The sequence below is a fragment of the Microcebus murinus genome, chromosome 6, assembly GCF_040939455.1.
Source record: "Microcebus murinus isolate Inina chromosome 6, M.murinus_Inina_mat1.0, whole genome shotgun sequence".
Taxonomy (NCBI): Eukaryota; Metazoa; Chordata; class Mammalia; order Primates; family Cheirogaleidae; genus Microcebus; species Microcebus murinus.
In genome coordinates this window covers 25,076,595-25,091,565 of record NC_134109.1, presented here as the reverse complement: position 1 = coordinate 25,091,565, position 14,971 = coordinate 25,076,595, and the positions used below count along the sequence as shown (strand labels likewise).

Sequence of the window (14,971 nt, the reverse complement as noted above, 5' to 3'; positions counted from 1 at the left end):
CCCAGTTGTGGTGAATGAATTTGCTTCACAACACTCAGATATGAGATGTGTCCCATTTTTTTTTTCTAAATCAAGACAGAAACTGTTGTTGCCTCAGTGTGAGATTTCACCGTCCTCCGTCAGTAGTGCTTGGAGCAAAGCCCCAAGGGGAGATGAGCGGACTAGAAGGCAGGGAGACCTTAGCCAGCAGCTCCTTTGCCCATCTGCGGAAGGAAGGGCTTAGGCTAGAGGATTTGTTAAGATGCCTCCAGCCAAAACACTCTGGGTTTTAGATCACGGGGCCAAGTGAGCCCCACCCAAGCCCCACTGCCAGTCTTCCCCTTCTTCAGCAAATGTTTGTAAAGCACTCAGCCCTCCCCAGCACAGCAGAGAAAATAATCAGTAAACGCGGCCATGGGCTCTGTTGTCAAGGAGCTTGCCCTTCACAGGGGAGTCAGCCATTTGCTGTGTCATCCCATAAACAGCAGCAAATGCACTAGGTCCTACGGAGAAAGGTAATACATCACTGAACCTTGCTATGTGCCGGGCACTGCTCTAAATGTTTCACGTGAGCTGGCCCACTTCATCCTCACCTCTACCCAATAAGGTAGATGCTATTAACACCTCCATTTTACAGATAAGGAAACTGAGGCACAGGGAGCTTAGGAAACTTGCCCAAAGACATGGAGCTAGCAACTAGCAGAGGCAGGATTTGAACCCAGAAAGTCTAGCTCTAGGGAGCCATATTTAGATGCTCCACTATGTCTGCCTCCTGAGAGGCTCCCAGGCAGGTTGTAGGGGGCTGGACCCGGCCTGGAGCTCTTCCCTAAGGAAGAGCTGAGATTAACTTGGGGGAGAATCAGCCAACTAGTGGGAGAGGTGACCCTTCCAGACAGTGGGACTGGCATATGCAAAGGCCCTGTGGCCAGGGGGAAGGCCGCATGCTCCAGGAATTGAGGGAAAGACCTAGGGATCTGGAGATGGAAATGGAGGCAGTTCAGCAAAGTGAAGCTAGAGCGCTGGGCAGGACCACATGTGGCAGGCCTTGTTGGCCAAGTTAAGGAGAGCGATAGAAGGCCCTTCTGGCTGGTTCCGTCACAGCCTTGTGCAGGAAGCCTCCCTGAACACCCCACGTCAGGTCCAGTGCTGCGTGTCTGTGAGCTCTGCTGCTGCAGAAGCCCTCCTCACGCTGCGTGTTGTCACTCCCCTTCTAGAATGAGCTTGGCCAGGAGAGGACACATTGCGCTTCCTTTAGCACCTAGTAGAGAACTCAGGAAAGAGAGAGAGCTATAGGAGTTGAGGGAGGGTGAGCACTGAGACCTGGGGGTGCTCCAGGAAGGCTACCTGGAGGAGGCAGAGTTGAGCAGGGCCTTGACAATGGAGCATTCTTACTGTGGGGGCAGAGAAGGCCAACACCTCCGAGGGACAAGGAGCCGTCCATCTGCTGGAGCTGAGACCTCTCACAGGGAGCTGGGGAGGTGAGAATGTGGGGCTCCAGGAGCCAAGCGCGCCCCCAGCCACCCAGCCTCCGCCCTGGAACCGGCCAGGAACGGAGAGCTCAGACTCCGAACCCTACCCCTGCCGCACCGCTGCCAGCTGTGCGACCCTGGGCAGGCTACTCACCCCCCCTGGGCCTCAGTGTCCTCATTTGGAAAACGGGGACAGTCCTCACCTCTGCCCTGACAGGGCTGCTGGGGGCTCAGGTGAGATAATGACTGTAAACACACTGCCTAACCTGGGACAAAGGGCACACCGGGCCCTCAGGCAGGCACCGTGGAGACAGTCCAGAGGCCAGGTCCATTTCGGGGCCCTCCCACCCCCAGGAGGCTCCTGTTTCTCTTTTGTTCCCCTCCCCATAGGAGTCTAGGTTCAGACCACCCCCCAAACCATAGGGGCCTCAGTGGCCACCATCTTCCGCTGATTGATTGCAGGTGGGGTGCAAAGGAGGTAATGACGTGTGGCAGGGGGACTGGCCACCACTTACCCTGTGTGGGCTGTGGTGGGGAGGCCACCGGGGCCCTACCTGACCGCCACACCTGGGTCTTGGTTCCAGTGTGCCTGCCAGCATCTCCTTTTCTCCGTTAACCTCTGTCTTGAGCCTGGGGGCTTCATTCATGTGTGTTGGGATTTTGTTTGTCATCTGCCTTGAGGGTGGCACACAGCAAAGAGATTAGGAGGGGACTATGGAGTCGCCCTACCCCTCCCACACTCTGTCTCAGACCCCAGCTTCACTTGCTCCCTGCTCCGGCAAGTCTCTTAACTTCTCTGGGCCTGGGGTAATCATAGAACCCATCTGGTCTTTGTACAGGAAACAAAAACCACTCTAAGCATCTTAAGAAAAACCGGATTTAATACGGGGAATTACATGCTTTCAAAATCACTGTAAGACTTAGAATCTGGGTCTTCAGGACAGAGCAGAGCTGTCCCACTGGACAAATCATTCCTCACCCACTGTCATTGGTTTCAGGGCCATTACTGGAGCCTGAGTTCACGTCTCCTCCCCTGCAATCCGGGGATCAGGAGACCCCTGCAGCCTTTGCCTCAATTGCCCCTGGTGTACCCCCGGCCCCTGCCCTGAGCCAGAGACTGGGCACTGAGTCTGCTGCAGAGAACGCCTTCCTCCCCTGCCCTCCCCTTGGCTTGTCAGCAGAACGCAGCCTGAGCATCAGGAGGATGGCCTCCTCCTCCCTTCTGACTTACAACTCTATCCCCAGTGCTCGAATGGATGGGCTCTCACCTGTACCCAGAACCCCAGCTGCAAGGGAGTGTTGAGAATGTACTTTTTAGTGTTCCAGCTTCTGCAGTATAGGAAGGAAGGCATGCTAGAAACAGGCGGGAATGGATGCAGGGGGCCGTCATCCCCGGCCCACACACCCGGTTTGTTAACCCGGAAGACACATGAAGAGACTTGGCAAGTGCCTGCACATAGAACTCACTCAATGTTAGCTGTTGTTCTTAATCTTGTTATGGGCCGGGGCACCAGTGAGCGCTGCCTGGTCCTGCCCGGTCCTGCCCGCCATCCCTGGCAGAGAGAAGCAGCAGAAGTGCTTAGCTCAGCATGGTCCAGCGGCACGTGGTGCTGTCCATGGTGCTGAGCATCCTGCTGGCCCCCGCTGCTGGCCCCTGCTGCTGGCCGCCTTATAGCTGCTACCCAGCTTGCAGAGTGTCCCCAATGGCAAGGTGGAACTCCAGCCCACTCACCCCATGCTGAGGCTTCAGGGGTGACTGGGGAGAGACTGGAGGGGCTTCTGAGGGAAGGCTGACCCCAACCTAGGCAGAGGATAGCAGAAACAACAATTAGCATTTGTGGCATTCACAGTTTACAAAAAATGTCTTCATGCACCGTCTCTTTTAATTAACACTCGTAGCCACTCTGGTGTGGGCAAGACAGACAGGATGATATTCATTTTGTGGGAGAGAAGACTGAACAGCAAGATGTTAAGTAGCAGCGAATAAACAATAGAGCCAGATCCACACCCAGTCTCCTGACCCACAATGATCTGTTCCCTCTACTCCATGCTGTCACTTGGGAGGGAGACTTGGTAGCCTATGATGTGCTATGTGGAGGCAAAAATTCAGCACTCAAGTCCTCCCTGCACACTATGCAAATGTATGCAAATCACACATATTTTATTCTTTCCTACCCCCAAATGTGGCTCTGGGTAAAGGACCATCTGTCTTTCATCAAGGCCTACTGCGTGATGGTCTTGTGATGGTCTTTGCAGGAGAATCATGGAAAGTATAAGAAAAAGACATGGCCCTGGCTATCAAAGAGCCCATAGCTTTTCAGGGGAACTGGCTGCTTATGTGCATGGGAAAATGAGAGGCTAGTCCCAGGCAGTGGCTGCAAGGCCAGCTGTGTAAAGAGAGTAAGAACAGGTATAGACAGGGCTGGTCATCTGAAAGATGACTCTAGGGGGCAGGATATGAGCTGGGCCTGGGGGCTGTAAATGTTGATGAGACTAAGTCTTCTGCTTAGCCCAGGGGGAAGTGGCCCGAGCTCTGCAGGGGTGGGGCAAGCAGCTCTGAGACAAAGTCGTGGGACAGGACAGAGGCTTCTGGGGTAACAGGAGAAATGCCAGACCCTCGAGACCCCAGTGAACAGGTGGTGTGGCCCCTGCAGATCTTCTGCTAACTCTCCACAGACTCGGGACGAGATGGGAGGGCGAGGGGAGGTCACATGGGAGGAGAATATAAGGGCAGTCCCAAGAGCTGTCCCACCGTGACATGATTTAGTGGGCCTTGAACAACCATCCTGTATCCTCAAAACTCTTTGTCCTCCTGAGAGTCAGGAAACTTTTGGGGTCTTCAAGAGCTCCCTATCTAGATGCAAATAACCCTGCACATCTTCAGCTGGTGTTCTCTGTCTTGGCTGCACACAGGAATAAACTGGAGATTTTCATTCTTAATGTGTGGGGTGGAGTGTGAGTATCTGGACCTACTAAACCCCTTCCAGGTGATTCCAGTGCCCACCTCCCAGGCTGAGGGGTCCCTGAGAGCACTGAATGGGGAGCCAAAAACTCTAGTTCTCATCCCAAATCCACCACTTTCCCCAGCCATAGGCTCTTTGTCTGCCAGAGACTCAGTTTATTGATAGGCAAAGTTGAGCAAACCAATTTAGAGCAAGAAGGGCTTACAGATACTTCGGGAAAGATCCGTGTCCAGCTGACATGGCAGGTGAGGAGGGACATGAACCAGAACTCTTCATTCCAGTGACACCCTTTCCTTTCTTCCTCTCCTCCAAAGAGGACCTGGCCCCCCAACAGTGAGAAATCCTAGAGGAGAAGGGGAGGTGGGAGGGGCACCCCTGGCCAGGAACTCCAGTTTGTTTGTTTAACTCCAGAACCATGGGAGAGAATCTCTCCTGTTGTTAACAAAGAGGTGATGAATTGTTAAAGAGTCTCAGAAGGACAGGAGCTTTGTGCACTCTGGGGGAAGGGTTGGGGAGGCGGGGCCTGGTGCCCCATCCACAGTATCTTTTCCTAGGACATGGCTTGTGGCTACAGTGATTCTCTCATCCAAACCAAAATACAGGCCCCGTGGACCATTCCTGAGAACTCACGGGGCTGGTGGGGCAGACAGGGCCCTGGGCGGTGCTGGGAAATGCAGGCTGGGGGCTGCCAGAGCCAGCCTGGATCCTGGCTCAGCCCCTGAGCTGTCCACAGCATTGCCCTGAAAGGTCGGGAGAGCTCCTGTCCCCGGAATAGGGCTTGAGCAAGGTCATCCCTTCCTCTGGCCCCTGCCCAGCATGGCCAGCCCAGCACGGTCGGGAGCCCAGGAGGCAGAAAAGCAAAAGGTTACAAGCTGCCTGGGTTTGAGGGCCAGCTCTACCACTTACCAGCGCCGTGACCTTGGACACATTGCTTACCCTCCCTGGGCCTTAATTTTCTCTGTCATCTAGGGATGATTCTAGTACCCCAACGTAGTCATGAGTATTAAATGAGCGAGTACTTAAATAGGAAATAATTAAGGAATGCTAAGTGCTCCGTAAATGTTAGCTATGGATAAAATTGGCTCCTCCCTAGGGCCTCCTGGATCATCCTGACTCTGGGGTCCGCTCTGATATTTGGGATCCCCATACAGAAGAGCTGGCCTTGAGATGTTCATCTGGAAGGAGAAGTGGGGAGCAAGGTGCTGGCCTGCCAGTTAGGGCAGCAGTAGATGAAACCAGGCTCGGTCTGGAAGCCTGAGAGTGAGCAGTGGGCTGGGGGAGTCAGAAAGACAAAGCTAGTTCCTTTTGAAGTCTTTGCCCAGTTGCCAGGGAAAACTTTCCCACACCTAGAACTGCTGCGCCTCCAGCGTTTGGCATGGGAAGCCGAGATGGGGGCAGTGGGATGGGAGGAAGGCCACACTCTCCCACCAGGTAAGACATGCAGTTAGCGGGGGCCTGAGAGCCCTGACTCACCCACCAGCCAGGGTTCACGTCATCTCTCGCTGCCCCTCTTCGGCCCCCAAAGCAAGGCTGACATTTGCTTTTCATGTGCAGGAAGGACAGAGGCCACCGCCACCTACTGCTGCAGTTTGAGGGATAGTGGCAAGTCCTTCCCATCCTCATATCCCTCCTTTTGCTTGTCCCAGAACAGAAGGTGGAAGGAAGGAGCCCCAGGGACTTCCAGTCTGGGTCTGTCACCCCTATCTCACCAGTAAGCCAGTGACGATGGGGATGATGGCACTGGCTAATGTTTCTCCAACATTGTGTGAATTCTCTTAACTTTACCTTTGCAATAACCCTGTGAGGCAAAACAGTTTTCACCCTATTTTCCAGATACGGGAACTGAGGCTCGGAGAGGTGATGTCACTGTCCCTGGTGACAAACAGCTAGCAAAGGTAGACCTGGGATTTAAGTCCAGACAGTGGCTTCAGAGAGCCCAATTCTTCCCATTACCCCCAAATAGCTTCTTTGTCCTCTGCTGCAAAACTGATGTCCAAAGAGACGAGTTCCCTGATGCCCCCTTGCACCAGGCTAGGTGGGTTGGTGTCCCTGCTGGCTGTTCCTTTAGCACCCTGGGATTGCAAGCTTCATCCTTGCCGGTGCCGATGCTTTGGTCTTCAAAAAGCCAAAATCGGGGCTTTCTGCCTCTCCTTCACATCCAAGAGTTAGTCTCCCTCCAGAAAGGATTAAAGTCCGGAGATGGTGAAGGGATGCAGAGAAAAGGCTTGGTGCTGATCTAGGTTTCCAGGCAACAGCCTCCCTCGGTACTGCCTATCCTGTTGCCTGAGAAAGCTGGGGAGGGTGGTGGGGTGGGAGAGGGTGAGGATCTCTTCTCCTCTCTTTTCCTCCCTCACCTGCCCTGCAGGCCGGGCAGCCAGGCTGAGCTGAAGGCCTGTGCCTGACCAACCTGCTGGATGGAATCCCCCCACTCCAACCACAGAGGCCGGGACCCTGCAGCTAGGGCTCCTCCCGGGCAGAACAGCTGCCCGGGCCAGGCTTCCCAACAGCAATTCTCTCTCCCAATCCCAAAGGCTGTTGACTCCCTGAAAAGGACCTCAGGTCTATACCTCCAGGGTCTACGGGGCCTGGGAAGAGTAGATACTCAAGGATTCTTGTTGAAAGAATGAATGAATGAATGAACGAACCAGTGATCCGTCCTACGCCCTAGCCACTACTGCTCATTTTCACTTCCTCAAAATGCTGTGCTCAGTCTCCACTCTGGGGCTTTGCCAGTATGGTTGTCCCCTGCCCACGCAAACCCACCACACGGCGCTCACTCCTGCACCCCATTCACATCTAAGCTTGGTGGTCACTTTGTCAAAGTTCACGACTTTTGTGCTTCAAAAGATGCCATCAAGAAAATAAAGAGAAGCAACAGACTGTGAGAAGCCATTTGTAAAACACACATCCGATAAAGGACATGCATGTGAGATAAAGATGACAGAGGGGCCCTGAGGGATGATACTGCCAGAGGGGGTCCAAGTCTTGTGATCTCTCCACCACATCTGTTCCTTCACAGCAACCCTGTAGCTGAGCGGAGCCTCCAGGCCTGACTTGGACCCTTACTGGAGAATTGACCAGGTAGGAAACGTCTTCCCAGGGCTCCCCACCTGCAGGTTCGCCTTCCTGCACCTTGCACTGCGGGCTTCCTTAGCACGGCCACCCCCGATGGCCTGAGATCGCTCTGATGCCCACTCCTTCCACCAGGAGAGCCTGGAAATGCCATTTGCTGCTGCTCTGCTGCTCTGGCAGAAGGCTCACTGCTCAAGTGCACTGTATTCATTGTACACTATTGTGGCTTTCCATTTGGCTACACATGCTAGCGAATGAGTTAATCAGCCACCTGGGGCAGGGACAAGAAAACCAGGAGCAGAAAGCAGGGAAACAGAAAGGCCAGAGACTCCCTGGTCCTGTTAGATGCTAATCTAGAGGCTAGGCGGGTGAGAAGTGTCTGTTCCCCCTCCTTTTCCAGGACTAATCTCATTATGCCCTCGGAGCCCCAGACCCCCAGGCCACCTCCCATCTCCTGCGCTTCAGTCCATCACCCCAGGTCCCTTCTCCATCCCCATCTCCCAGCCCTCCCCAGCTCCTGAGACCCTTCCACTCTGCCCCTGGAGCTCTACGTCCACTCTTCGTTTTACAGATATTTTATATTTCTAGGCATCATTCTACAAGACTGAGAAATCTTAAGTCACTCACTCCTCTTAACAGCCACTGCCATCCCCATTTTACAGATGAGTAAAGTGAGGCATAGAGACCTTGAGTACCTTGCTGAAGGTCACCTAGCAAGCGAATGTTGTCATAGAACCCAGAATGCCCAGAAATACTCCCAGTTCCTCACCTTCCTCACCTTCCCCTGGGGGGCTGAAACCTGAGACTGTGGCTGGCCTCCCTTCCTCCTTCCCTGGGGGTGGGGGGTGGTTTCTGTTTCTCCCTGACACCACTGGCCTGGGGCTGGAGAGGTGTTTTTCTTGCTCCTTTTTGCAACTTCCAGACCCTTCTTCCTCCCTCCCCCTAGAGCTCCCAGCCTGGACTTCTCTGCGTGTTTCTGCTAGCCATGGAGGACTCCCCAGGCCACTCCCCACTTCCCGCCTAGCCCTCTCCCAGGACTTTTCCTGTCTTCATTCTTGTCCACGTCAGTATCCACATGGCCACAGAGAGGACCCTTCCGACACTCTGGCCTCCCAGTTCCTTGGCCACTCACTCCCATGGCCGCAATCCCTCCTGCATCTCAGCACCAAGCAGCCCGCTTTCCCACGACCAGCGCACACCCCCGGCAAGCCCCAGCCCCAGCCCACCCCCCCCACCCCCCCACCACCCCCCACCCCCGCTCCTCACACATCCGGGGTCTCATTTCTCTCCTTTTCCGGTTCACATTCCATGGCCATTGCTTAAAATTACTCACCTGCCTGCACCCGCAACTCTCTTGTCTCACGCTCACACTCGCCTGGGAAAACCTCTGCCCCAGCTAAGTCTTCCACGCCCACAACCACACACACCTCGACCGCACGTGCCCGAGACTGCACACGCCCCGGCCACACACACGCCCGCGACCACACACGCCCCGACTGCACACGCCCGAGACCACACACGTGCCATGCACTAGAGCGCTCTCATTGTGAGTTCAAGGTCGTGAACCTCCGTGGGCCCCAGTGCTGCCCGGCAATCCTGTGCCTTCCCTTCATCCACTCATCCTCCCGTCCCTCTAGCGTCCCACGTCTACTGTCCCCCTGTCCTCAGATACCCAACATCCGCCCGCCACCACCTCCTGCTCCGCCAGGACGTCGTCCCCTCTCTTACTGAGAAACAGAAGCAGCGAGGGGAGAGGACAGTCACAGCTCCCTCCGCCACCCCTGCCACCTCCCAGCACCTGTGCTCCTGCACTGCCTTCCCTCCCTGGAGGCTCTGGGAGGACCAGCTTCTGCACTGCGCACTGGTCCCCACCCTCCCGCAGCCTCACCTCGCCCCGCAAGTCCCCGCCTCTCGCACATCCCCAAGGCCTGCTTTCTACTGGGTCATTCCCGTCCCCGCTGTGCTGTTTCTCCCGTCTTAACCACTGCTCCTTCCACTCATGCCGACCGCTCTCCTGTCACCCTCTCTAGAACCTCTTCCAGGAATCCTACTGATGGCCATGGCTAATTCTCAGTTGTCATCTTTCCTGACCACATCAACACAACTGGTGCTTCCCTCCTCCTGGAAACCTCTTCTTTATGTGGCTCCAGGCACCGCCTTCTCCTGCTTCTCCTCCTGCCCCGCTGCACCTGCTCAGCCTCCTTCTCTGCTTCCCTCCCCTGCCCCACCTCTGGGCGTGGGCGTGCCCAGGGCTGCTCCTGAATGTCCCCTCCTGCCCTTCAGTGGCCTAGGCCTTTGCCTCGAAGCATCATCTATGTGCCGGTGACTTTGGTTTCACATTTTCGTCTCCAGTCTCTCTTCTGGACTGCAGACCCACATGTCCAGCTGCGTCCCTGCTTGGCGTGCCCCAGACCGAACACGTGCCCACCCTGTCTCCTCCGCCTGGTAGCAGCAGCTCCCTTTCTCCAGTGGCTCAGGCCAAACACCTGAGAGTCATCCTTGGCTCTCTCCATTCTTCCACAGTCCCCGTCTAATCTGTTGGCAAATCTTGTTGGCCTCACGTTCAAAATATTTCCCAACTCTGCCCACGTGTCCCCACCCCCTCTGCTCCCAGTGCAGTCTGGGCTGCCGGTGGCATCCAGCCTTCCACTGTCTCTCTATTCTCTGCACCCTGCCCGGTCTCCCTACCAGGAGCACAGGGACTCCTTTAAAACCAGTCATTTCACGTCACCGGGGCTCACCCCCGTGCCCCTCACTGCCCTGCCCAGCCTCACTGGCCTGCTGGGACCCCCAGCACTCCAGGCAAGCTTGCGCCCCGCGGCCTTCTCTGCTGAGAGTGCTCTGTCCCTGTGGCTCTGCGGTCCCTGCTCTGAGATGCCGCCCTCTCAGCATCCTCCTTCACACTCTTTACCACTCTCACCTCACCCTCATCCCTCCACGCTCCCCGCCAGAACCTCACGAGGGAGGGATTTCTACTTACCCTGTTCACTGGTGTATCACCAGCATCAGTCTGGCACAAAGCAGTTGCTCGCCAAATATCTGAATGAATTAATGAATGAGTCTACTTTTTTCTTGAATGGGAGTGAAGAGTTTCTAGGGCAAGGTCTAGAGCCAAGATGAATGACCTTTTGAGATCAGTGCAACCTTGTAGATAGATTCAAGCAGCTGCCAGACACCTCCAGTTCCCACTCTAACCCATGCCTGAGGGCCGTGATTCCAGGGACCCTGGGCTCTGTGCTGGCGACCTGCCAGAGTGCTTGGGCCCCTGGGCAGATGCTGGGCTCCCTGGTTCAAATCCCAGGTGAGACAAGGCCCTCGACTGAGCCACTGCGGTGTGCCGGGCACCCCGCATCCTTAGGAGCTGTTGCGTTTACCCAGAACTGGACCCGAGAGCCGTGGAGTGTGGCGATGGCGTCAGCGAGCCCTGACCCATCTTTGTTCATCTCTATACAAGAAGAGCTTCCCAACGTGGAAATAAGAAGGCCCATTTGGATGGCATTTTACACCTCTTTTTGCAGAGACCAAGTGGTACAAAAATAAAAACTCTCCAGGGGATTCTCGCTATTCTGTCATCGAGGCCCTGGGTTTGAGGCAGCTGTTCTACAGGACAAGGCTGCCATCTCACGGGCTGACTCTCCTGCTGTCACCAAATGGTCACTAGCCTGGCATTGGGGCCAGCCTGGCCTGTGTGCCCAGTGCCCATCCCCCCAGCTCCCCAGCAGACTTCTCTGTGTCACAAGATGTGGGGAAGTCCTTGCGTCTGACCTGGAGACCCCTCTGTTCCCCAGGGAGCCTTCCAGGATGCCTGCCTCACCACACAACCTGAGCGTGGTGGGAAAGCTGAGGAACATGTCGGTGGATGAGTGCTTCCAGTCCCGGAACACGGTCCTGCAGGGCCAGCCCTTCGGGGGTGTCCCCACCGTGCTGTTCCTCAACATCATCTTGTCGTTGGTGAGTCCTGAGCCCTGCAGGGGTGGACGGTCAAACTTTCACAGTGGATACAGTGGGGGCCCCAGCACCCCAAATGGACACCAGCCACAGTGACACAAACTTGCCTGAATGTCAGTCCTGCCCAGGGTGGCCTGGGTGGAGGCCTCAGGGACAAGGGGCTGGAAGAACAGGCAGAATTCCTGGGATTCTCTTCCGTGCATCGTTGTCCCAAGGTCCACCTGGCTGGCACTCTTGGGCCTCCCTTCTCTTTCCTCTTTCTGATGTTCAATGGGCATGCTTGTCCCAAGTTCTAAACACGCCATTAGCTCCTCCATTCAACCCCCTGAGTACCCAGTACTCTGTGCCCGGAAGCTGCCGGTGCAGAGCTGAAAGGGCCCTACCCTGGCAGAGCTCACCTTCTAGGGGGGCTCTCTGGGGACCTCAGGGACAGGGTCTCCCCCTTGGGAATGCAGGGTGCTGGCCACAGGGAAGGTACCCGTGGACTCTCCTGCCTCATATGGCTTTTCCTGCCCTGTAGATCATCCTTGTGGTTTACTCCTTCCTCCGAAAAGCTGCGTGGGACTACGGGCGCCTGGCTCTGCTGATACACAATGACAGGTGAGGGGGCCAGGTGGGGGAGCTGCTTACTCCCATGGGGAAGATATGCCCTGCCCCCCACCAGGACTAGGACATGGCTCTGCCGGGTCACGAGCTGCAGCAGGCCTCTCGTCAGCAGGTGGCTTCTCAGCACCATCCCCTGCCCCTGCTCTGCCCTCCCTTAGGAGGGGACTTGGAGGGCAGCCATGTCTGGGCACGAGGGCACTCTTTTCTCGGGCATCAGACTTTCTGGATCCCGTGGCTGGACTCCCAGGGTGTGATGTGCACCTGGCAACGGGGGCAATGCGGTCCATCCCCGAGCCGTGGGCTCAGCACAGGAGTTGGGGCACGCCTGCAGCCCAGGGAGCAGACGGGCAGCAAGGCAGGCGTCTGAGGCCTTTTCTTTCCTTTTCTGCCTCTCTGCCACCTTCCCTGGCTGGCAGCCTGACCTCACTGATCTACGGGGAGCAGAGCGAGAAGACTTCTCCCTCGGAGATGTCTTTGGAGATGGAACGCAGGGACAAGGTGAGTGCCGGAAGTGGTTTGGGCCCCCCGAGGGGTGGGGTGGGAGGGGGTCCCTGGGCAGGCAGTGGTGGTGCGGCCAGGAAGGAGCACGGCTGGGACTCTGAGGCTTTGCAGTCAGCCAGACTCAGCCCTTTCCAGAAGTGTGATCTCAGGCAAACTCCTCAGCCTCCCGAGACTCAGTTTCCCCATCTGAAAGATGGAGCTATTAACCACACCTACCTCCTGGGGAGCCCAGTAAGTGTTAACTGATTAGAATACCTAAGAGAGACTTTTGGTTACGTCGTTTTTCTTCCCTTCTCCAATCTCCAACTCTCCTGACACCCACACTCACAACCACACTTGCCCTCGCTACACTGACACTTCTAGTCTCCAGCCACCTCTTTCTCCGGGCTCTAGCCCCAGTCATCCAATGCCTTCAGACTGTCTCCACGTGGACATGGTAAAGGCATTTGGGATTCAATAGGTCCAGAACATTCCATGATCCCTGCCGACCCCCCTGTTCCCAGGCCCCTGGGCACGGACTCTTCCCCACCATCCTGCTCTCGCCCGGGCCCCTGAGCATGGCCAGTCTGTTACCCAGCTGTGCTGCTTTCACCTCCGTTTTGTGTCTCTGTTCCTCCCGCATCCCACCAGCCCAGCCTCCGTCAGTCTCCTGCTGGGATGACTGCAGTGGCTCTAACTGACCTACCTCGTCCATTTTGCACCTGCATTCAGAGCGGTCCCCATGAATGGGGACACAGATTCCTCTGCATAAACCTTCCATGTCTTCCTAATACCCTTGGAGCGAACTGCAGATGCCTAGCTGTGGCCCACGGGTTGGTCTGCTGTGCTCCTGTCCAGCCTCTCTCTCCCCTCCCTGCTCCCCAGCCCCACCATGATGGCCACTGTCCAGCTCCTCCAGGTGCCACCTCCTCTCCACCGGGCCCCGTCCAGGCTCGTCCCTCTCCCCCTCCCCAGTGGCCCTGCTCCGAGTCACCCATCCTTTGTTCAGATCTCACCTTAAGCGCCACTTCCCCAGGGAGCCCTGACCACCCCGTGTGGGTCCGCTCTTTTGTCACATGCTCAGGAAAATGCATTCCTCTTCTTTAACGTGCTTAATCCTGCCTCGGAGCCCTTGTCTGCACGCTCAGTCCGGTGTGTCTGCCTCCCCCCGTGAGAGCAGGCGCCGAGCTTGGATTCGGTCACCCCTGCACCCTGGCATCCAGGCCAGCCTGTCCCGTAATTAGCATCTGGTGCATGTGCGTTGGCTGCGGTAAGGAGCACCATATTCCTGCTCTATCAGCCCTCGAGAGACTGGGCCCTGTGCTTGCCAGGGTCTGCCCTGGACAAGGTGTGGCGTCTTCTCTCGGAGGCTTCATTGGTAGAATGAGGACAGCAACACCTGCCTTGCAAGGTGGCTCTCGGGTTAATCTTTAGAAACATCGCTTTGATGTGCTTTGTTCCCCCTTTTACAATGACAGAAAGATCATTTTATTTTTAAAAAGCTAAGAAGATAAACCATTACGGCAGCAGGGGGGAGGTCAAGCCGAAGAGGGCTGCAGTTGAATTAGACGAGGAGGGGAGAGTGCAGAGAGGCAGCCCACGTGTCCAGCCCGGCGGTGGGGCCTTGGCCAGGGCTGGGCAGTGTGGCAGAGCAAACGGTCTCGCCATGGTGCCCGAGCCGGGCTGGGCAGCTATGTTACCCCCACGTGGCAGGGATGAGGGTGACAGGCGACCGAGTAGGCCCAGGACCAGACCGCTGTCACTGTCTCATCCACGGAGCCTAGTCCTGGTGGGGGCAGGAGAAGAGGGGACGTGATGTCTGCCCCTCACGCTGCTGCTCAGCTGCTGGGTTCTCGGGATGGTTTGTGCCTGCAGAGCTGCAGCGTAGGCACAGGGAGTGTGTATGTGTGTGTGTGCAGTGTGTGGTATGTGTGGTGTGTGTGTGCGCGTGTGTGTGGTGTGTGTGTGGTGTGTGCGTGTGTGTGGTGTGTGTGCGTGTGTGTGTGTGTGGTGTGTGTGTGTGCTGTGGGGGGGGGGTGTGTTTGGGGGTGTGTGTGGTGTTGGTGTGTGTGTGCTGTGTGTGGTGTGTGTGTGGTGTGTGGTGTGTATGGTATGTGTGGTGTGTGGTATATGTGTGTGTGCGTTTGTGTGGTTTGTGTGGTGTGTGTGGTATGTGTGGTGTGTGTGTGGTGTGGGGGTGTGTGTGTGTGGTGGTGTGTGGTGTGTGTGGTGTGTGTAATGTGTGTGGTGTGTGTGTGGTGTGTGGTGTGTGGGGTGTGTGTGGGGTGTGTGTAGGGTGTGTGTGTGGTGTGTGGTGTGTGTGGTGTGTGTGTGTGTGATGTGTTGGGGGTGTGTATGTGGTGTGTGTGGTGTGTGGGGGATATGTGTGTGTGTGTGTGGTGTGTGTGTGGTGTGTGTGTGGTGTGTGTGTGGTGTGGTGTGTGTGTGGTGTGT

At 56.2% G+C, this 14,971-nt stretch overlaps 1 protein-coding gene across 4 annotated transcripts in view; it reads left to right on the top strand.

Moving 5' to 3' along the window:
• TMEM63C (transmembrane protein 63C) overlaps positions 1-14,971 on the top strand; it is a 124,763-nt gene that overhangs the window by 75,772 nt on the left and 34,020 nt on the right. For 2 of the 4 annotated variants that reach the window (XM_012742843.3, XM_012742849.3), the window contains exons 3-6: positions 7,431-7,492; positions 11,272-11,434; positions 11,952-12,031; positions 12,454-12,535. In XM_012742843.3, coding sequence (XP_012598297.1) covers positions 11,285-11,434; positions 11,952-12,031; positions 12,454-12,535 — 312 coding nt within the window. In that variant the 5' untranslated portion in view covers positions 7,431-7,492; positions 11,272-11,284. The remainder of the gene's footprint in view (positions 1-7,430; positions 7,493-11,271; positions 11,435-11,951; positions 12,032-12,453; positions 12,536-14,971) is intronic. The other 2 variants (XM_076003836.1, XM_012742860.3) reach the window with 1 other exon arrangement.